This window comes from Sesamum indicum, linkage group LG7 (assembly GCF_000512975.1).
Source record: "Sesamum indicum cultivar Zhongzhi No. 13 linkage group LG7, S_indicum_v1.0, whole genome shotgun sequence".
NCBI classification, from domain to species: Eukaryota; Viridiplantae; Streptophyta; class Magnoliopsida; order Lamiales; family Pedaliaceae; genus Sesamum; species Sesamum indicum.
This window is the reverse complement of record NC_026151.1, coordinates 3,736,340-3,759,476: the sequence shown is the minus strand read 5'-3', so window position 1 is coordinate 3,759,476 and position 23,137 is coordinate 3,736,340. Positions and strand designations below refer to the sequence as shown.

At 33.5% G+C, this 23,137-nt stretch overlaps 3 protein-coding genes across 3 annotated transcripts; 2 read left to right on the top strand and 1 right to left on the bottom strand.

The window, feature by feature from the left end:
• On the top strand, positions 1,967-3,848 carry LOC105166293 (3-ketoacyl-CoA synthase 4). Its single transcript, XM_011085601.2, has one exon. The coding sequence runs from the start codon at positions 1,967-1,969 to the stop codon at positions 3,533-3,535; it is 1,569 nt and encodes a 522-aa protein (XP_011083903.1). The 3' UTR covers positions 3,536-3,848.
• On the bottom strand, positions 7,005-12,007 carry LOC105166133 (sugar transporter ERD6-like 6). Its single transcript, XM_011085373.2, has 18 exons — positions 11,437-12,007; positions 10,681-10,743; positions 10,512-10,601; positions 10,360-10,419; positions 10,204-10,269; positions 10,051-10,116; positions 9,899-9,974; positions 9,593-9,657; positions 9,417-9,509; positions 9,164-9,244; positions 8,971-9,055; positions 8,601-8,647; positions 8,416-8,478; positions 8,277-8,336; positions 8,090-8,155; positions 7,945-8,004; positions 7,651-7,765; positions 7,005-7,517 (listed from the first exon to the last, which is right to left on the bottom strand). Exons 1-18 carry the CDS (start codon positions 11,629-11,631, stop codon positions 7,405-7,407), a joined length of 1,464 nt encoding a protein of 487 aa, XP_011083675.1. The 5' UTR covers positions 11,632-12,007; the 3' UTR covers positions 7,005-7,404.
• LOC105166292 (long-chain-fatty-acid--AMP ligase FadD26) lies at positions 19,232-21,118 on the top strand. The gene has a single exon (XM_011085600.1). It carries the CDS (start codon positions 19,232-19,234, stop codon positions 21,116-21,118), a length of 1,887 nt encoding a protein of 628 aa, XP_011083902.1.

Below are 23,137 nucleotides of genomic sequence, written 5' to 3'. Positions count from 1 at the left end.
TCTTTAATTGGTAAAATGACTAAAATGAGCATGGTACTATTAGAATTAAATAAATTATTATTTCTTGACATATTTTGTTTTAAAACGTTATTATAAATAGTACAAATTAGTTTAATATCGAATAAAAATTCAATAGATAGTTTTTTTACAATAAATAAAAAGAATTATTACCTAAATTTTTAAATAAAAATAATGTATAATTCATACTAGTTGAATATTAACATAGATATACAATTGATATTTTTTTTTATTAATGAAAAGATTATTTTGAATTTATATTTTTCAGTAAATATAATATCAATACAGGTCTTATTTTTATTTAAATATAATAATTTATTATTAAATAATAAAGTATTTTTTTATTATTACAAAATTAAATAGCAAAAAAAAAAAATTAAATCCTAGAGGGTATGTGTGTGTGTGTGTGTGAGAGAGAGAGAGAGAGAGAGAACACTCAGTGTGGGTGTGCGTGCGTGTAAGTGTGTGAATAATGATATTTTTGTCTTATAACATATTAATTTTATATAATTTATAGAAATATTAACTTTTTCTAAAAGAGCTTATAAGATCCAAAATATTTTATTTTAAAATCTTTTAAGCTCTTTACTAAAAAATTAGCCGAACAAATATTTAAAACTTATAAGTTTTCAAACATCTTATAAGATATTTCGAAAAGCTTATAAATAACTTAGCCAAACGCCCTCTTAGTAATGCCTCGGAATATTTAATTTTATCGTAAATTAAATTATTTTGGTTCTTTAATTTTTTTTATTCCCTCTAGTTCAAAATTTAATAAGAAAAGAGTTGCCATTTAATTTTATTTTTGCTCTAATCAATATTTTATTGAATATAGACACCTCTATAAAGTTGACCTTAATTTTAATTTTATTTTAATAATTAAAAGATAATCCCAGGGCTTTTTTTTTTTTTTAATTTTCTAAAAACGTCAATTGTATGGAAAGCAACATCAATTTGAAATTAAATGCGCATTGATTAGGGTATTGTTTTTTAAACCAATAGCACGCACATGTGCCATTATATTTTCCAACAATGCCCCTCTTGCTATAAATAGTTTCCTACCTTCTTAAGGGGAATAAGTTATAACTGGAAAAATTTTATCCAAATCAGATTTCATCGAACAAAATCAATTACATAACAAATGAGATAGACTTTTCATATAATTGGTCATTTTTCTTGAATTGTTCATCAATTACACAAAAAGTGTATTATACTTGTTATATAATTGGTTCAAATTTAACAAAACCCGATTCGAATAAGAATTTCCTATTATAAATAAGGTATAATTAAGTCCAAAACCTGCGGTTATCAAGTCTGGATTTGTAGAGGAGTAATAATTAAGTTTCTCATGGTCACAAACTCTAAAAATAGATTTTCAACGCGTTAAGGTGTTACTACTAAAAAATATCTCTAAATATCCGAGATTCTGATATTCTATTGAAACGGATTTGTAGCGTGGAAATGAAGTTATGAATAGACGGTTATTGTTCGCATAATTTTGGAAATAGTAACTTTTTAAAAAAAATTTAAAAAATTTAGAAAAATTAAATTAAATTGTTACGTATATTTAAAATGGGGTTAAATTAAAATTTTAAACTATTAAAAATGGTAGAATGTGATAAAGAGTGGTTTGAATAAGAAAGGAAGAAGAGCAGAAAAATTGTAAACAAGAAAAAAAGAAAAAGAAATAGTGAATGCGGATGAGCAGCGGCAGAATGCAAACAGCATCTCATTCTCACTCCCAACACTCAATTCGTAGATTCGCCCAAAGCCAAAGGTCAATTTCCCCCTTGCCATTATTCAAAAGCCCCACCGTTTTTGTATTCCGGGACGAATCTTTCTCCTCAACTTCCACTCCTCTGAATTCCCACCTCCTCGAGTAATTCTCCCCCTCCCATTTCTTCAATAAACTACGCTTTTCTTGGCCTAATTCCTCAAGAAAACCGCCATGGACGGAGGAGCAGCTGCATCCCAAGAAACCACAGCCGCCAGTGGCGGAGCCACTCCGCCAGTGGCCACTGTCGGCGTCCGGATCCACCACAGCCGTAGGCTCCCGGACTTCCTCCAGAGCGTCAACTTGAAGTATGTTAAACTGGGCTACCATTACTTGATCTCTAATTTGTTAACTCTCTGCTTAGTCCCTCTTATGGTTATCATTATCGTTGAAGTTTCTCAAATGAATCCCAATGACGTTCGTCAGTTATGGCTGCATTTGCAGTACAATCTCGTTTCCGTTATAATTTGCTCTGCTTTTCTTGTTTTCGGATCCACCGTTTACATAATGAACCGCCCACGGCCCGTTTACTTAGTTGATTACTCCTGTTATCGCCCTCCGGATAGTTTGATGGCGCCGTTTGATCGGTTTATGGAGCATTCTAGATTGCAAGGGGACTTCGACGAATCATCACTTGAATTCCAGAGGAAAATTCTTGAGAGGTCTGGGCTTGGGGATGAGACTTATGTACCAGAAGCCATGCATTTTATTCCGCCCCGGCCGTCGATGCAGGCCGCCAGAGAGGAGGCTGAGCAGGTTATGTTTGGGGCACTGGATAATTTGTTCGCTAATACAAACGTGAAGCCGAAGGAAATTGGGGTTTTGGTTGTGAATTGTAGCTTGTTCAATCCGACACCATCCTTGTCAGCTATGATAGTGAATAAGTACAAACTGAGGGGAAACATCAGGAGTTTCAATTTGGGAGGGATGGGGTGCAGTGCCGGGGTGATTGCGGTTGATTTGGCAAAGGATATGCTGCAGGTTCATAGGAATACATATGCTGTCGTGGTTAGCATGGAGAACATTACACAAAATTGGTACTTTGGGAACAAGAAATCTATGTTGATTCCTAATTGTTTGTTTAGAGTAGGGGGTGCGGCGGTTTTGTTATCCAATAAGGCGGGTGATAGGAGGAGGGCGAAGTACAAGCTTGTTCATGTTGTGAGGACTCATAAAGGTGCGGATGACAAGGCATTTCGTTGTGTGTACCAGGAGCAAGATGATGCTGGGAAGACGGGGGTTTCTTTGTCCAAAGACCTCATGGCTATTGCTGGTGGGGCTCTTAAGACAAATATTACGACGTTGGGTCCTCTAGTGCTTCCGATCAGCGAGCAGCTTTTGTTCTTTGCTACATTGGTCATCAAGAAGTTGTTTAACAAGAATGTGAAGCCTTATATTCCGGATTTTAAGCTGGCCTTTGATCATTTCTGCATACATGCTGGGGGAAGAGCTGTGATTGATGAGCTGGAGAAGAATCTCCAGCTGCTACCCGTTCATGTAGAAGCTTCAAGAATGACTCTCCATCGGTTTGGCAACACTTCGTCGAGCTCCATTTGGTATGAATTGGCGTACATTGAGGCAAAGGGAAGGATGCGCAGGGGCAATAGAGTCTGGCAAATTGCTTTTGGGAGTGGCTTCAAATGTAACAGTGCTGTGTGGGAAGCACTTCGCAGTGTTAAACCATCTCGAAATGGTCCTTGGCATGATTGCATCGACAGGTATCCTGTGAAAGTAGTCTCTTAGCACATCGGACTATGATCAATTGTACTCCCAGCATATATAGTCCATCGTCATTTGGTCCCTTTTCTTCAGTTAATGTTGTACTCTTTAATCTCCTCTTGTCATATTTTGGGTGATACCATGGTCTTCTTTATTCCCTTCATTTGAAATCCCAGGGTTGCTCTACTAGGTGGGGTACATCCTTGGTTTGTACTATTAGTACTGGAGAATTACTTGATCATCTCTTCCGAGATGTTCATCAGGATGAAGTCAGTTAGAACGTAGTAAAATCTTGATTAATCCCATGGCTTCCTCATGCTTTTCCATGTTTTGAAAATTGCATATTCTTGAATGCTCAGTACTTTATGCAAAGTTAAAGTAGCTGGTCGACTCAATTTGTTCATCGAAACTGAGCTGACCCTTTTGATGATCTTTGGTTGGTACTAACCAAGTTTTCAGTTATTCATGTTTCCTGTTGGAGAGGTTTTTGACATCCACAGACTCATTACATGGTTTGGTTAATGGGAGATCTATCATAGCCCTGCATGTTCTACTTAGGCTGCTTCTATGTAAATTAGTCCTAAATCCTAATCTTGCTTCTGGCTTACTGCAATGATTTGTTCAGTTAGTAGGACGTATTTCTTTCAAATGTAGTTTTATAGTACTGGACAAGAAGCATAGTGGTTTGTCATCCATACATAGTATAATTTGCTTTGCTAGTATAGTATCAGTGTGTCACTGCTTCGATTCCACCATGTCATTTCTTTTTCATTTCAATCCATGTACATGGGCTGTTCATCTTGAATGTTAATATGTCATCAATTTCACTCTTCAGTACCTGGAGGGGGTGGAATCTGTATGGTTCAAGATTTAGATCTTGTCCTGTTTTCCTTTCATTAGAGACATCATTTCGAGCTTTGTAGCTGGCACCAGCCTGTCTTTTATGGTTGAAAGGCAGCAACAAAAATGATCTGTCTTTGGGATGGCTGTCTTTCAATTCTACTAGCCATGTGAAGTTATGTCAAAACAATATTTTGCCTGCTGTCCAAGATTTGACAACTGTGCATGTATGTTAAAATAACAGTGTTAGGCACTTCTTGAACTTGGAGCATCAAGCCCCTCAAGATACGGCCAGACGTCCGTCTCCGTCAAGTTATCTGATGGTACTAAACATGCGTCTTTAATTCTAACACATTCATGAGCAGCACTTATAAATCTGTTATAGAGATCAAGACCGTTACATAATTGCAGACACAATTCTCTCCACAAATATTGTCGGGTGTCGTCCCTGCTTTTTTTTAACCTTTTTGTAAAAAGGGGTGGTTGTTTGCTTTTCGTGTGGCCGGCAATGCTGTTTATCTGGAGTCTGGGCTGTCATTACCACACTGTTCTAGCTTCTGTGTTTGTCCATCAACTGATCTTTCCTCTAGCTGTTCTTATCCGTTGTGCATATTTATTAGTTTCTGTCATCATCATCAGTACAGAAAAATTTGAGGAAGATTTGAGTTTGTGTTTGACAAATCTATGCTCAAGTAATCATTTGATTTAAGAAAGATGGTTTTACTAGTAAACAAATGGTTTTTGTTTCTTTCAGGTTCTTTCTGGGAGCTGTTTTTCTTGACTAAATATGCCATTCTTTTTGTTAATTTTGATGGTTTAATTTGACTTATTGATATTATTGATTTGAGTTGGAACTGGGAAAAAAACACAATATGCCACCAAATATAGAAAAATAAATCAAATAGACCTATTTGTGTTGATAAATTTCTCTCAGAATTATATCTATACCACTTTTCTTGACTTAGATCTAAACATAGAAAAATATTTTTCAATAATTTTCCTACCGAAAGTACGAACTTATATAGGGTTATTTACATCCACCTCTCTCGAGATTAGAATTTTTCTTTTCCTTCTCGTCAGAGCATCGTTTCTAGCGTTATTTTATCATAAATTCAAAAAATTCTTATGTAAAAGCTATTTAATAGTTATTATTATAATGCATATTTTTTGAAGAAAAAAATGAGTAAGACCAAATTTAAATTTCAAGGTAGCAAAGAGTAAAATTGATTTTTATATATAACAAAGTAGTTTTTATTTTCCTAATTAAATATATGGTTTATAGTATTTCAAACACTTGTTTTCAAAATAAATGAGCGATATAAGTTTAATTACAAAGGGCCATCTTTAATATGATAGAAAAAGCTATATTCTATTCATTATCAAATTTCATAATTTATATCTAGTCACATATTTGCTTTCTTCATAGTTATGCATTTAAATGCTTCTAAGATTATTTATATCAATTTTATAAATGCAAAGTACACTTTTAATTGATCATATATTTAATGGATAATTACACTCCCATAATTTGGAAAAAAGTTACATTTATTACTCTTAAAATTTGCATCCGTCTAAGAAATAGGTACCCCGTTAGTTAAACTTTATTGAATTTGTTGATATTAACAAGAAAACTGAATGAAGATTGAAATTTACCCTCGATTGACTTATTACCGACATATTTAGACCAAATTAATTTTTTCTGGCTGAACTACCCTTACGCTGATTGATGATATAACTACTCACATGCATTAATGAGTGAATATATAAGGGTAATTTGATTTTAAAAATATTTATTCGACGTGCAATAAATTAGTAATAAGTCAACGGGTGGTAAATATAGATTTTTATCCTGTTTTTTGTTAATATCAATAAATTCTGTGAATTTTAAATAACAAATGAACTTATTTATTAGAGGAAAAAAAACCCATCGGTCGCATTTGCAGCGCTATTGGGAGGCAAAAGATCCGGAATTCGGTTGCATTCCGTGTCAGTCTAGTCAAGTTCTTCCAGCAGCCTAGAAGAGGATTTGATGGGAGGAACTTGCTGCATTTAACTAAAATTTCATGTTCAATTCAATGATGATAAGTATAGATAATATATCAATTATGAATTATATTTCTTTATTTATTTGTATTTTAGAATTTTTTAAATTAATTTCAAACATAAATAGTTAACTAAATTGATTTTTTTAATGTTTATTTTTTCATCAAATCAATGGTCGACAAGTGTTAAAATTAAACATAGTGTTTGGATTTGTGGTTTGAGTGTTTCGGAGATAGAGAGAGAAAAATAGAGATAAATAAGTGTGTATTGAAAATAGATGATATGTTTAGATTTGTGTTTTGAGGTAATTTAAAATATTTTAAAATAAGTGATGTAGGTTTGATGTTGGTATTTCGGAGACAAAAATCACTGTTCATTGTCAAATCATATCTTTTTATATATAAATATTTTTTTTGAGATAAAAATTATTGTTTATTGTCAAATCATGTCTATTTTATATTATATATGTAAGTGCATATATATATATTATATATGGAAAGTTGAAAAATAAAAGACACACAGGTAAGATGTAAAAACATAAAAACAAACATTGAGTGTGTTTTATTTTGTCTTAGAAAATGCGAAAACATAAAACCAAACACAGTGAAAGTGTTTTGGTCAATTGTCCTTTGCCGTAAAAAATTCAAGTAAATCAGATGACCCCACATTGAGCAACTGCATCAAATATGAGTACACCTTAAATGATCAATATGTGATCACCACCAAGTTTGATCAATAACCACTTGTACATATTGACACTAAATTTATGAGTATTCATGAATACTATGAATCTTACAAGCATCGCCAATTTATTGTAGAACAAATAGAGTGTTCGATATAAAAATAAAATAAAAAAACCCTTGAATAATTCCCCGACCGAAGATAAAGGGCATAAAAGGAAATTCCCCCGCACGACACGTGGCCGACATTACAAAAATGACCTCGGGGCTCCAACCACAAAAGAGCTACAAACTATTGAGCTTAGAAGTAGGAATGTGAAGAGAGAAGACTCATCTGAAGGAGTGCTGGATTTCCTCTAGTGTTTTGCCTTTCGTTTCCGGGACCCAAATGGCAACGAATGCCACCGTGAAAATGCAGACCACCGTGTAAAGTGAGAAAGTTCCTGTCGAGAAACGAAAGACATAGTAATGTTCATCGTTCAAGATTGCGTAAATAAACACTAGTTACATCAGTCAGAAAAGAAATAACCAAAGGCATGCAATGGTGAACCAATACAGGGACAGTGTTGTACGAACCTCCACTGCTCCAAGCTAGCAGTAATGGTGCAGTCATAGTAATGAGCCACGACGAGAACCAGTTGGCCAATGTCGCCACACTTCCGGCCAGGCCTTTGATCTTAGGTGGAAGAATCTGGGATACCATAAATTGGGACAACCGTGTCAGAACACAATACTGGGAAAATCCTATATGATGATCATTGGTCGAACGTTAAGTACTAGTATATAAAGCAAGGTAGTAAGCTCCCAATTGTTAAATGCAGAAAGAAAATCAAGAACCTCGATTTAAGGAGCAAAGGGGGAAGACAGTACCTCAGACATTATAAGCCATGGGATCGGACCCATTCCAAGTGAAAACGAGACAATCATACACTATAAAAAATGACAGTTGACAATGTAAGGAACTTGTGGAAATGAAAATTCAAGAATCATCAGATGCACTGGTAAGAAAACGTACCACGACCCCAACTACTGATAGAATTCCGAATATGCCATACAATGAAGAATCCTCGGCTACAAAACCCTTGAACAATTTTGGATTGCGGAAGAATCAAACAGCAGCATATCAGGTAAAAGGTAAACTGAGAGTTCTGCATTTATATCTATGACCTGGACCTGTTTCCTTACCGTAAAAGCATCATTACCTTTAGAAAGAATGCAATGGCAACAACTAGGAGACTGAGAGCCATCCCAAAAGACGAAACCTAAAAGAAATGCTTACGTTGTTGTAAAGTGATCTGATAAATCCTTAAACATTAAAGATGTTATAGTTCTTTAACTTACAATTAGTAGAATCCTCCGCCCAGTTCTGTCGACCAACCATGTTGAAACTGCAGTAGCAAATACCTAACAACATGCACATTTAGATATTCATTAGAGTATAACAAGCAAGATTGCAGAGATATTTGCTTGTATGTCTTCTATTTTTGGAAAAAAATACTTGGCATGTACATGTTTCCAAGCTTAACCTGAATAGCGCCAACACCAACTGTTGCAGCATTGCTCGATGAGATTCCTGTTAATACAAGTTACCGTATAAAAACCCTTCAACTGAAGGCAATTATAAATATACTCAAACTAAACAGGACTTCGAAATGGAGAAAACCAAGCAACGAACGAAAATTTGCATCTTTCCGGGTGATGCATTTTTAAAGTTACTGCATGTGAGTTTTATAGAATCCAAAAATTCCATCGCAACTTCTCTTTAGGACATTAAGTTAGATTATCAAAATGTGCACTGTCAGAGGTTCCAGAGCGGAAAACTGGAAATAATGTGCCTATTCTTACAAATTCGACTATAATTCCATGTTTCCGGAAAGGGGAGGTTACTTTACCCACCAGCAGATTCAAATATAGTAGTGGAGTAGAATATAACACCATTAGTTCCAGCTAGCTGTTGGAGAACAAGCAAACCAATTCCTATCTGCAGGACGAGAGTCGAACAAAAAGGACAGGTTAAGATATGTCGTCTTCAAAAGCAGGAAAGAAACACAGCATATCAATCTCAGAAGCCTTCCAAGAAACTACGCACCATGAGAGGTAGCCAATATCTTCTCACTTTGAGGTCTGCAAAGCGGATTGTCGTTCTTCTACTCGTTGAAGCTACAGACCTCTGCAATTGAAAAATTGAAATTTGACTTCTGCATTGTTCATGCATTTGTTTACTATGTCGAGGATCATGTAAGAACGATGTACGGATGGAACAAGTTGAAGATAATGATAAAGCATGAAACAGCATTTTCGGTCCCCTGTTTTTGGAAAAAAAACAATGGGAGAAATCTTGCCTTGATTTCATTTACTTCAAGGGTGATATCAGTGTCGAATCCACGAAGAACTTGCAGAGAAGCTTCAAAATCATCCATCATTCCCATTTTAGCCTGATTTCATGTAGCAGATACGTCAGTGCTTGTGTCTTTGTTAAAACAAGAAATCAAAAGAAAAAACTTGTTTGTAGCCTCACCAACCACCGAGGAGACTCTGGGATGAAAAAAAGGCCAGGTATCAGTATTAGACAAGGCAATATTCCTGCAAACAAATACGGATTTTAGACATCCTCAGCAACCTTTGTGGCAAACCTTTTGAATGTAAGGACGGTGTGGGCGGAGGTGGAAGGAACGAAAAGGTGAGGAATTTGGCAGACAATTCTTACAGAAGTTTCGCTTTGATAAATACTCTATAATTTATGCTCAGATATAATAACGATGAATGAGATTACTGCAAAGTTGAAAGAACGAACAACTAACTAAAGATCATATAACACAATTACCTAGAACTGCAAGCACTCTCCAGCTACAGAATAGTCCCAGCAGATATGCTAGCATGATTCCGATTGTCACAGAGAGCTACATCATAGAAGTAAGATTACGTGATGTCTTGTAGTGAAACAGAATGAATGATAAAATGTTACACAAAGTGAACCTGGTTCGCGGAGCCCAGACCCCCTCTGAGATTTTGAGGTGCTATCTCAGCTATATATACAGGCACCTGTAGCAATGGGAACAGAAAAGAATAACTAAATCTATCAGGAAACTTTCGACTGCTACAATAATTACGTAGAAGCACTGAACTCACCGTGTAAGAGATTATACCCACACCAAATCCTTCCAACAGTCTTCCCATGTAGAGAAATGAAAAGTCCTAATGTACATAAAAAAAGTTTGATATGAATTGAAAGCCTCCATCCAGAAAAAAGGTAGAGGGTCCCAAGAAAAGGTGGCAAATTCTCACTCTGGCAAATGATATTGCAAGCCAACCGATGATATTAGGTATGGCAGCGATCATTAAAGACTGCGAGTAGAGAAATTAGTTGAAACTTATGATTTGAATACAAAAATATGACACGACTGTTTGTAAATAACTAAGATAGAAACAACTCCTACCCCCTTTCGTCCGATGTACTCAGCAATCTGACCACTAGCTATTGCTCCAACCATAGCTCCCACATTTGATAAAGAACCAAATAAAGAGAACTGCTCCAAGCATGTGAGTTACTACATTGAATTAAGAAATGCCGATACAATCATGATAAAACAATTGATCATCACTAACCTGTGAGACTGTAAGATCAAGATCTTTGCTCAGAGCAGACTGCGTTGGTGAAGAGTAACCAGACTACATGACAAAGAAGATAACTGTTAGCCCATATTCAGTGGCATACAAGTTCATTGAGAAAAACATGTATTGTAAATCCAATAGCATCATACTATCGGCAGCCAAATGGGATCTGTCTAGAGCTAAGTCCACCGCCAATGGAGTTAAAAAGTAACACAAAACAAAAAGCATTAAAATCTAACACTCAAGAAACAGATACAATGAACTCTAGCACTAACCAAAACCAATTTCGATAGCCATGACAAATTCCAGTGCTTTAAAGTTTAGTTACAAGATGTTTAGACAGAAGGGCACACTAGAATCCATTTTCATCCAATCCCGATACAATCCTTAACATACAAAGCCTGCATTTGGAAATGTCGGGCGCCTGCAACATTGGCAAATCTCCTAATTTTTAGCTCGTGTATTCCTACTCATAGCCCAAACACCACACCCTATGAGCACTCAAAAGCTGCTAATCAACTGTCTCAAAGAATTCAAGATAAAAAATCAAGAATTACAACAAACTTTCTTAACTCAACCATAATCAACTGTATTAAGTTCAATTAAGAGTTCCAATTTCCACTCAGTTACCATTTCAATTTTCTTGCAACCAAACAAACCAGTTTGCTCAAATTCAAACACATTTCAAACCTCTTGCAACCAAACAATCATGAAGAAAGAACTGAAGAGCAACAAAGAAAGTAACTTTACAGTGAAACCAAATTGGATAGGACCCAAAGCCACAATCAAGACGCAAGCCAAGACCGAGATAGAGCTATCCCTTATAACTTGAGAAGAACCCATAATGCTAGACTGCCTCGATCCCATCCGATACCAACTCCCAGTATGCAGAAATGGCTTCCTCAAATCCCCCCTCCCATCCTCCACTTCATCCCTGAAACTCATCTTCCCCAACTGAACTTCAATCCAAGAAAATGAAAACCCAATTCAAGAAACTCAATTCCCGACTGCCCGCAGCCAAGAAAGTGGCCTAAATTTAGACTCTTGAAGTCGCAGTTGATTTCAAGAAGAAGAAGAGTTTGGAATGGATGAGAAGATTATGAATTATGGCATGGTCCCTTAAGGCTTCGTGTCTACATCATGTGTTTAAGTTGGACAAAATTGTTGAGGTAATTAGATTGGCGGCTGTCTTTTCTCTTTCCATAAATTATAGGGCCATTCGGGACAATCATTTGTTGGAAGAATTTCTGGTACTTTGACGATATGATGAGTTGATTAAGAAAGAGGACGAACAACACACTCATATCATGAATATCTGGCTGCTACAAATGTGCGTATGTGTCTGTTCCTGACATTTAAATATTTATCGTCCTGGAAAACATCACGGGCATGAATATACATATCGGGAATGATGCTTTCGTATATGAACTGACAACATCCCGATGATTAACATGTGGCGAGTATTAGTTGATTGTTAATTTATTACACTTTTTAATCTTGCGCTGTGGTTCATCCCTGTTTATACTTCATCGATACCAATATAAATAAGAAAAGCCTCCACACTTATAAACGATGCTGTGTGATATGGTGTGAATTTTTTGTAAAGTCAAAAATATATTTGAATAAGATAATTAATTTATTTAATTTTTAAATTTTTACATTAATCGATAAATTATTGTTTTTGTTTCTTTTTTTTCTTTTTTAATATAATGTGTCGATAGATATTTCTTACTCTTATTTATAATATATTTCAAAGGGTAAAAATTTATTTATTATACGCATATAAGAACGACATGCACCACGACAACTATTTGTTAAAAACAAGAACTAATTATGTTGTTCTATGAGATATGTATAATTATATGTAAAATTCTTATAATTGAGAACTTATATTTAATATTCATTAAGTTTGTTTTCTCTTAAAAAATTGATTATTTTATTAGTCAAAATTTATCGAATTTGCTAATATTTTTTTTCAAAAAAAAAAAGAATGAGAATCCATATTTAAACCTAATTGGCTTATTATTGATTAATTACGAGTAAAATAAATATTTTCTGAAAAATATCTTCGTAAGACTAAAAATATATCTCCTCAAATGCACTACCGTGTCAAGATAGATAGGAGTAGTTTGGTCAATAAAAGATTTATTTGACTTGCAATAAATTAATAATAAATATAAATATAGATTTTCATTCAATATTTCATTTTCTTATATCAGCAAATTTGGTGAATTTTGATTAACGAAAAGATCTATTTATTAAACAAAAACAAATACTATGAGTAAAAGATATAATTTCTCAACCACAGTGGGTCTATGTTATGTCAAACTTCAAAAAATTAAGGCCAGTGTGATTATGTATACTATATATAGTTGAAGTAGGGTTAATTGGTGTTTCAATTATTTTGATATGTTAATTTTAATATTTTATTTAATATTTTTATTTATTTATTAACTTCCAACTCTCCTTAACTTTTAATAGTTATTTTTTTTTAATTTTTATTCAATTTTTTTGTGATTATATTTTTTATAAGTTTAATACTAACTCATTATTTTATATATATATTTTAATTAATATAAATATTTTATTTTAAATGATATTTATAGAAATTGCACGCACATCGAGCACGCTACAAATTACTAATCTCTATCAAAGGAGAGAAAATCTTTCCATAACCTCACCTATTTTTCATCCGTATCTTATGTTAATCTTTTATATAGGAAAAAGTATTATTTTAATCCGTTAAATATGTCTAAAAACTTACGAAATTGCTTACTTTTAATTTTTTGTCAGATTTTCGGATAATTTACCATTATGAATGCATATCGGACTAAAATTAAAATTATACATATTTAGCGGACTAAAATAATACTTTTTCCTTTTATATAACATGTAACTTCCAATCTTTCATTTTGTGAACTTTCGATGGATTCCTCTCAAAATTCAAAAGGTTTTAAAGAAAATAAAAGAAACATTATTAAAAATCTCCATAACGTATAATTTTGCTGCACAAAATTAAATACGTATTTTTAATTATTTTTTATCTGATATGAATTTAATTTATAATAACAAATATTTATTCCAATATATTTATTATTTACACGTACATCAAGTATGCCGTTATTGTTAGCATATAATTATGTTTTAGTTTTTTTTTTTTTGAGCATACAAAAACATTTGAGAATTAATCAAAATATTTTCTTGGATTCAATCGTATACTTCTCGTATAAATAATTTCCTTCTCTAATAAGATTTTCTTGGATCGTAACTAATTAATTTTTGTTAGTAATCAATAGTTTCTAAGTAAGAATCACTCTAAGAATTATAATATTAAATTATAATTAATTATTATAATTAATTATCATAATTAATAATAAATTATCATAATAAATAGTTATTGATCACAACCACGCAATAGTTCTTGGTCGTGATTTTTGCGAGGGTGGCTAAAACATTTGCCATGATTTTTTTTTTTTTTTGTTCTTGGTCGTGATTTTTGCGAGGGTGGCTAAAACATTTGCCATGATTTTTTTTTTTTTTTTATCATGACACTTAACCGGACAAATAATTTTTTCATGGCGGAAAGCTAGTTTTTTGTATTAATTTTATTTAAGTCGTTATCATGGTTTTTAGTCATAGCCACTAATATTGTAGTTAATACTAATTTTTTTTCTACTGAATACAAATATTATTTTCAAATGAAAATATATGTTTACAAGATTTTCTCTTTTGTATACTTGTAAGCTAAATCACCTTTTCGTTTCCATAAAAAACGCACACTTCCTTAAGAGTCCCATATTTTACGGGATTTCTATTTTGGTATTATTTTGTTGAAAAAAAATTCAAATTAGTCCTCCGCATGTTTTACCGTTAATTTTTAATGGCAGAAGTGATCAAACGCTAGTCTAGTTACGTTGTTTTTACATATTTAAATATTGTAGTTGTTTTTTTCTTAGCTTTTATGTCTGTTCAATTTTGAACAATACAATTTATATAGATTTTCTATTTTTTTTTCAGATGAAACATGAATATGCTATTACTTTGAAATAATTATTTTTTTATATTTTTTAAGAACAATAATTTTTATTGATAAAAAACAAATGTAAATAATAAGCAAACAATAGTATCTTTTAATGCACAGGCATAAAACGGTCTTTAATCCCTTATACTTGTATTAGACGTAATTTTTCTCTAGACACTATCTAATTTAGCTTTAATTTATTTTTTACAGATACCACACACTTTTAATTCTGTTATAATTCCTAATTTTATCTTCAAATGGATATGCGAAAGAAAAAGAAGAAAGTTATTTAAAAATAAACAGAGAATTTTCATAACAAAAAAGGGTTAATTACATTTAGACCCTCTAAAAATATAAAATTGTACTTTCTCCCAAAAAAGTTTTTAAATTGTATTTACACCCTCTTTGAAAATTTGTTGTTTACATCTGAACCCCTTTGTTAGCATTTGGACAAAAAATAATGTTACCTTCACTCCCATATATATATATATATATATATATATATAATCACATTTATTCCTAAAAGAACAAAAATATACATGAGAATGTTCAAAGAGTGGCAAAATTAAAATTTTATGTTATTATTATTATTTTTATTTATATCAGTATTTTTCGTCCGAACCCCAACGAAAGGAGATCGAGTGTAAATTGAAAATTTATAAAGAGGATGCAAATATAATTTCAAAAGTTATTTTTAAAAAGAATTTAAGTGTAATTATTCCAAACAAAAATCCAAAGAACAGAATATGAAAATCTTGTGTAATTCCATCCAACATTTTTCTGTAGTGACAAATATCAAATCAAGCAGAAATATGGACCATACATTTTACCTAATTATTCCACAAATTTGTATCCCTGTACAGTCCGGATACATGGATGGTGCTAACAATGAACCTAAACCGTAGATTTCTTTTACAAGAAAGAGGCAATGATGCAGGGGTATGGTCATATACTACAGATATGATATGATATGGATATGGAATATAATCTCTTTTCAAAACATATGACATGGGTTTGTCAAGACTGTCATTATCTATAGGTATTTAGATATTAGAGATGTATATACATATATATACATCATATATAATACATAAAGTTCGATATACCTATAAAAGAAAATTATGAAACGTCACTGAAACGTGCCAGATTGATCAACGTCGTTGGCTGTTTTAACAAAAATGTCGCTTGACATGTCGGACATAATTGCAAAGATGTATTCTGCTAGATGGACAGATGTTGTGTTCCGATATAATATGTATGATGTTTTGACATTTTGATACATTTTCATACTTTTTTCCGCTCATTGGATGAGAAATTACTATATTTTTTTCTGTGTATAGTATGCATCTTATTCTAAAATTATAATTTTATTTAATTAAAAAAAAGGCATATGTATCAATCACGTACTGGTGCGAGATTACCAATTATAAGCTAATTTAACATAAATATACTTTATATCTTGACTTATTTGATGAATGCTAAAAATTATGAGTAATGAAAAATTATGTTTATAAATATAATGACATTAAATCCTCCCAAAGAAGAAACCAATTCAGAAAGTACAAATTATAGTTTGGATATTCAATATTTTTGAGTTTATATTCCTCACTTTAATATGGAAAATTATTGGGGCTTTTCTTTATTTTATTTTGTTTATTGGTTATTTGGGCTTTTGAAATACAAATTAAAGGTGATTAGGCTACAGCTTAGGATGGGTCAGTCCATGTATTGGCCTAAATCTCTTGGGCTTCGAAAGTTCAAATATATATATATATATATATATATATATATATACTAATATTTAAAAAAAAAAGTCATTTTTTTACTCACAAACGGTGGTTTGTGACACTGTAACACTAATTTTTTTTTGTTATGTCGATAATACTTCTATATTGATTTTCTCTCTTCCTTTATTTATTTTTTATAAAATGTGATATGTTGGTTTATATATAACATATATAAGGTATTTTAAATTATGGAAGATTATTTATTGTGCATGCAAAAAAGACGTACCATGACGGCTAATATTAAATAAACAAAAAAAAAAAGGTTGTGAAAGTTGTATATGTTAGCAGACGAAATTTGAACTGAAGGGAGATAGTAATCGCTCTATCGTGGTTTAGTATTGATGCATTCGGTCAAGAAATCGACTCAAATGGCTCAATTGAATGGCCTAGACAACCCAAAAGGGCCTCAACCTAAACTTCTCATGAAAAGCCTAATAGAGATGGCCTGACTCAGTTGGAGCTCAGGCATGAATAAGGACACGTGGCCTCCCAAGAGGTCATGTGGACTAAAAAAGTGAAAGAAAGGGTTAAACCTAACTCATGAATAGGTTAAGATACATGTGGGCGAGAGGGCAATAGTAAAGATCTTCTCTAACTGGTCATTAACCACTTTCTGAAAAATTGAAAATGATCTTTTCCAGCTGGTTACTAACTACTCCCTGAAAAATATCCCTCTGAAATTGGGTTGCTCTATCCCAATAGAGCCTCAAAATTAGAGATTAGGTCTGATCACTTCTAATATTCGATTTTCTTATAAATAGCAAGCTCAAACACATTTTTTGTAATTTTTACTTACACAATGCACAATTTGGCTACGCTCTACTAATTTTATTACTCAATCTATTATTTTACATTCTTAATCCGTCACTGACTTTAAATTGAAGTGTTAACATTTATTTTACAGGTTTCATTCATTTGAAACTTGCAAAAGCCCTAAAGCTCACACGCAATCCACTGCACTCAAGCAAAATATATAAGTATATATAAATAGAGATATCACAGGCGGCAATTGCAGAGGTAACGGTGGATGATATACTTAGAGAGAGCATAACAGAAAGGTAAATTATAAAGGGCTCTTCTAAAACTTATCATATTTATAAATATCTCATCGTTGTGTAAAAAATGTAAATACCCTCCTAAACTCAATAACCATCTAACAAATACCCATCTACAATGGACTGTTACGAGTAATATTTGTTATGTTATTATTAATTTCAGAGGCTATTATAATTTTTTAAATAGTAAAAAAATATTTATATTTATAATAAATTTCATAAAAGTCCGATGTAATTTACCTTTAACACAATTATGAGAAACGAGAAGAGGTGATGACAACCTCGTCGATGCTGACAGAGGTTGCAAGGAAAAACTATATTTTTTTTTATTTTGATATACATGTTTGGGAGAATCTTAGGGGAGGCTGAAAATTAATATACATAATAATATGGAGGAATTTGAATAGTTCATACTTAATGCTATAGATTAAATAAGAAAAAGGATAGGAAGAAAATACGTTAACAAGAAGACAGCAGAGAAATTCCAATTATAATTAATATATATAAGTGATGAAACGAGAAAAGGATAATGATCCAAATTGATAATTAAATCCAAATAAAGTGCTATGAATTTAAATTTGAATTATGACTTGGTCTCTGTTCAAAAGTGTTTTTAAATATTCAAGAATTATCTTGTTAGTATAAATAGCAGTCGACGCTAATTATAAAATGAAAAAAATAATAATAAAGAGAATATTTTGAATTTAATAAAAATATTAGGGTAGGTACCTGGAATTTGAATAGATACCTTAAAGGTTTTTGTAATTTATAATAAGGGTCGAAAAAAAATATTTTATCAAGAATTTTCTATTTTTTTATCGTTACTGAGAGTGAAACGTAATTTTCAAACTCAAGAGGGTTGGATTATGATTAGACAAGATTTATTGAGAGGGAAAAGTGATTATGTTAAGGGTAAATTACATTCACACCATTGAGATTTAGTGTATTAAGGTTTGCTAAAATATTAATATTAAATGATTATTTTGTGTTTAACAGTTTAAACTTTTAAATAAAGCACTCGTTTAACATTTTATATATAACATAATTACAATGGGCTCCCTTCTAGTTAAAAATAATTACAAATATTTTTTCGTTGTTTGAAAAATTTAAATTTCCCTTTAGATTAATTAATGCTCATACAACAAATATTTCCTTATAATTATTTATCACGAGGGGTATTTGTTAGACGATTGTTAATTTTAATAGAATATTTGTAAATTTCAAATAATGAAATAACAATTATAATTATGATAAATTTGATAACAGCATGTTGTAATTTACTTATATTAATGTCGAATTCAACCACAGGAGACTATCACCACATTTTTCTTTGTGTTTCTCATTATCCTTACATATGTTTTATCTGCTTTTTAGTGTTTTCCTAGAACTTAGTTAAACTGATACTGTTGGGGTATATGCTAGGATTAGTCTGTGTCAACAGCATAGAAATCTACGAATAAAACACACACAAACATCAAATTCACCAAGTTTTATACTTATCTAAAGTGGGATATTCATGGAATATTTGCCAATCACCTCTCATCACTTTTGTACTCTGTGCACTGGACAGAGTTTAAATCATAAATCCTCCATCATGGTTTCTTTCATCTTTCTTGTATATATAACTTAGACCAGCTTATACAAGGTTGTCTACTATCAAACCAAATTAACCTCAAAGAATCATGAACTATGAAAACTATGATCTTTGTTTCCCAGACCAGCCTGTGGTGGATCTCTACCTCCCTATATGGGCCAACCTACCTGCATTTCGGCACAAGCCGGCCTTCGTTTGGGCCGAAGACGGCCCCGTCCATGTGTCCGGTTCGTCGGCCTTAACCTACGAGCAGCTCAACGCGTCAGTGCAGTCCACATCCTCACAGTTATTGCTTTCCTTGCAAAGGGGTGACACTGTTGTGATATTGTGTGCACCGGGCCTTGAGCTTGTGGAGATCATATTTGCTTGTCAACGAGCCGGGCTTCTGGCGGTTCCCGTGGTCCCGCCGCACCCGTCGTTTGCCAGCGACAATCATCATCACCTTGTCAGGGTTCTCTCGCAAGCTAAGCCTAAGGCCGCCTTAGCAGCTCGTAGTTATGTAAACCGCGTTAGAAAGTACGTAGCCTCCAGCAATAACAAACTGTCTGACCTTTTACAGACGCTTAGATGGATTGAGACGGAGGACCTAAAGGGGAAAATGAAGGTGGGAGACGCGCAACGGAACTCATTGCAATACGAAGGATGCAAAGCAAATGATGTGTACTTGATTCAGTACACTTCAGGTGCAACCGGGATTCCTAAGCCAGTCCTTGTGACTGCTGGTGCAGCAGCTCACAATGTAAGAGTAGCTAGAAGAGCCTATGATCTCCATCCAAACAGCGTCATCGTTTCATGGTTGCCTCAGTACCATGATTGTGGCCTTATGTTTCTGCTACTAGCCATTGTATCGGGTGCAACATGCGTGCTAACATCCCCCAACGCTTTCATAAAACGGCCTAGATTGTGGCTCGAGTTGATCACCGAGTACAACGCTACTTGTACTCCCGTTCCATCCTTCACGCTGCCCCTCGTCGTTAAGCGTGGAGGCGTGGATAAAGGGACCTCTTCTATAAACCTAGGGAGCATGAAGAACCTGATCATAATCAATGAGCCGATCTACAAGGCTTCAGTAGCAGAATTTGTTGAAGTTTTCAGGCCTTACGGGCTCAACCCCTCAAGCATTTCTCCGTCATATGGCTTGGCCGAGAATTGCACCTTTGTATCCACAGCATGGAGAAGTGAAAGTAAGGGAAATTTTCCAGTCCACAAGAATCTCTTGCCTAGTGCCAAGCTACCTTCTTCAAAGGAAGAAATCATGGAGGAGGAGATTGAGATTTTGGTTGTGAATGAAGAAACTAATGAGCCTGCTGATGATGGCGTTGAAGGAGAAATATGGATATCTTCTCCAAGCAACGCCTCCGGATACCTCGGCCACCCTACGTTAACGCACGAAGTCTTCAACGCTAGGCTAAGAAACAAGGTGGCTGGATGCTTTGTCCGAACACAAGACAGAGGAATAGTCATAGGACAAGAGAGGTACTTATACGTCACTGGCCGGGCCCCAGACATCATTAAACAGACTGACGGTCGAGAAATCCACCCTCATTACATAGAGACCGCGGCTTATAATAGTGGGCCAAGGCTACTTAGAGCAGGTTGCCTTGCAGCGTTTGAGTTCTTGCGAACGGTAGCTGTCGTAGCGCAGTTGCAAAGGGGAGTGGAAACAAGTCTTCTGATGAAAATATGTGAAGGGATTAGAAATGGTGTATTGAGAGAGGAGAAAATTGGAGTTGGAGTAGTGGTTATTGTGGAGAGTGGAAGTGTTCCAAAGACTACTTCTGGGAAAGTGCAGAGATGGTTGGCTAAGGCTAAGTTGGAGAGAGGAGAAATGAATGTAGTGATGAAAATGGAGTTTGGTTGCAATCCAATGTTGTTTGGAAGAATAATGGAAGAGGGCAGCAAAGAAGGGGAGAAAGTGAACTTTCTTACAACTGCGAATACTAGGAATCATCTCTCCTTACTATCTTCTTTGTAAAAAATTAAATACTAGTCATCGCTGCACGCTCTTTAGGTCAATGTATCACTCTGTTTGTCTTTTTGTTCTTTTGATGAATGATGTGTAACATCTTGTTGCCTCAAGTGAAGCTTAAGTTATGATGGTCAATAGTTTGAATCTTTTATTGTAAAATTTTATACGAATTAAGATATATATTAAGATGTCTCTTTTTTTGGTCGAAAAATCCTTTTCCGTTACAAACGAAAGGGTATATATGAGCCTATGTTTGAATAGGTAGATGCAAGAGATTGAATTTTTTACTTGTACTCCTGCTCACTCAATCAATCTTTAGTCGGCGCCTGTAATTTAATTACTTGATCTGAACTGAATCAACTTGAATGTAAAAATCTCAATTAATAGCCATATCAACGTTACAACCATCTTTTTACTTGATAAACTCATTTTTCTTCTTCTTCTTCTTCTTCTTTTTTTTTTTAGCTAATAAATGTTGATAAATTATAATAACTCATTCGATGTACTGAACAACACTTCAATTCAACTAATATATCAATATAATTAATAATAAATAAATTAGAATAATCAACTTAAAGTGAGATACCCACATACTTGGTGGAACTTGAGCCTAGAACTTCGAACTTGTTGGTCTGAACTCATTTTTCTTCTTATTATTCATGTTTCTCAGTTTTCCTTTTTAATCTACTAGTTCCATGTAATGAAGATTTCAACATTTTCTAACATACCCTTTCGGCCGTCAATATAGGCCCAAAATAAGCCATATGGTTTTCTTACCTGCCCAAAATCATGAGGTTTGGGCTTATATGGCATTGGGTAGTCTAGTGACATAAGGTCATACATAAAATTAGTACTATCGCAAAGCCCATTTCTCGACAACCTTTTCCAACAAAATGCATATTTAACTTCAATTATACTTCAATTCATATATATATATATACCAAAATCTTCTATTACAAAATGATACTATATTTTTTAAATTTTATTTAATACATATATAACACTTATATAAAATAAAATTCATTTGTGTGTCTTAAGAAGATTATCTTTACATGCAATTTGTATAAATTTTGAATTATTTAGTAATAACGCTATAAAAAAAAAATGACTCAATAGCTGCGGAAAAATAAATCAATGTTCAAATAATTAGCAAGTAAAGTTTTCATTATTTAATACAAGATGTTTGCTATTCATTAGCAGAGAAATTAATTTTGTTAACAACTTTAATAACGAATTGTTAATAATATAGAGTAGCAACGAAAATTTTATTTGTCAATTAATTTGACGTTGATTTTAACAATATTTTTTTTTTGTAACTATTGAGCTAATTTCTTGGAGTGTGAGTTTACTCGAAATTCAATCAACATTAATGCAAACACCTCAAACTTTTGGTTAATTAGAGGAGTCGACGATTCTTGATGAGTTTGAGGGCACGGTGTATATACAAGTAAAACCCGCTCATTGACAAATACGGGTATAAATATATATAAGTAACAACTACGAGTATTTATTTAATATGAATTTGAGCATAGTAACACCCGTCTATTGACAAGCCTACTCGATCGCAAATTGCAGGCTAGTGGTGAATTCCAATTGGGTAGAAGGTGTACTCTTCCATGAGCAAGTCCCGAAGCACAGTAGCATGTATGTGTGTAGATAGAGAAAGAGTGGCAGCGGCATTGTGTATATGACAGAAAGGTAAAGACATTGCTTGGGGAAAGCATGGGAGGCCCTGCCACAGTTGCAGACCTCTTCACAGACAACTCCCACACACTATTGGCCCATCTTTTTCCGCCCCACATACAAATCAAACAGTAACATTAAAAGATAATTACAATTAATTTCGATGTTGATACTTCCAAATAAGGCCGGAAGAACTCAAATTCTTCGCGGGACGTCGGGTAAGGCTTTGATCAGTTTGGGTTAGCTCTAATGGCGTGTAGTGCTGCTTTTTAAGGGAAAAGGGAAAATGGGATTATGGTAATTAATGTAGGTGTTGAAAATCAGAAGGGGGGGGGGGGGGGG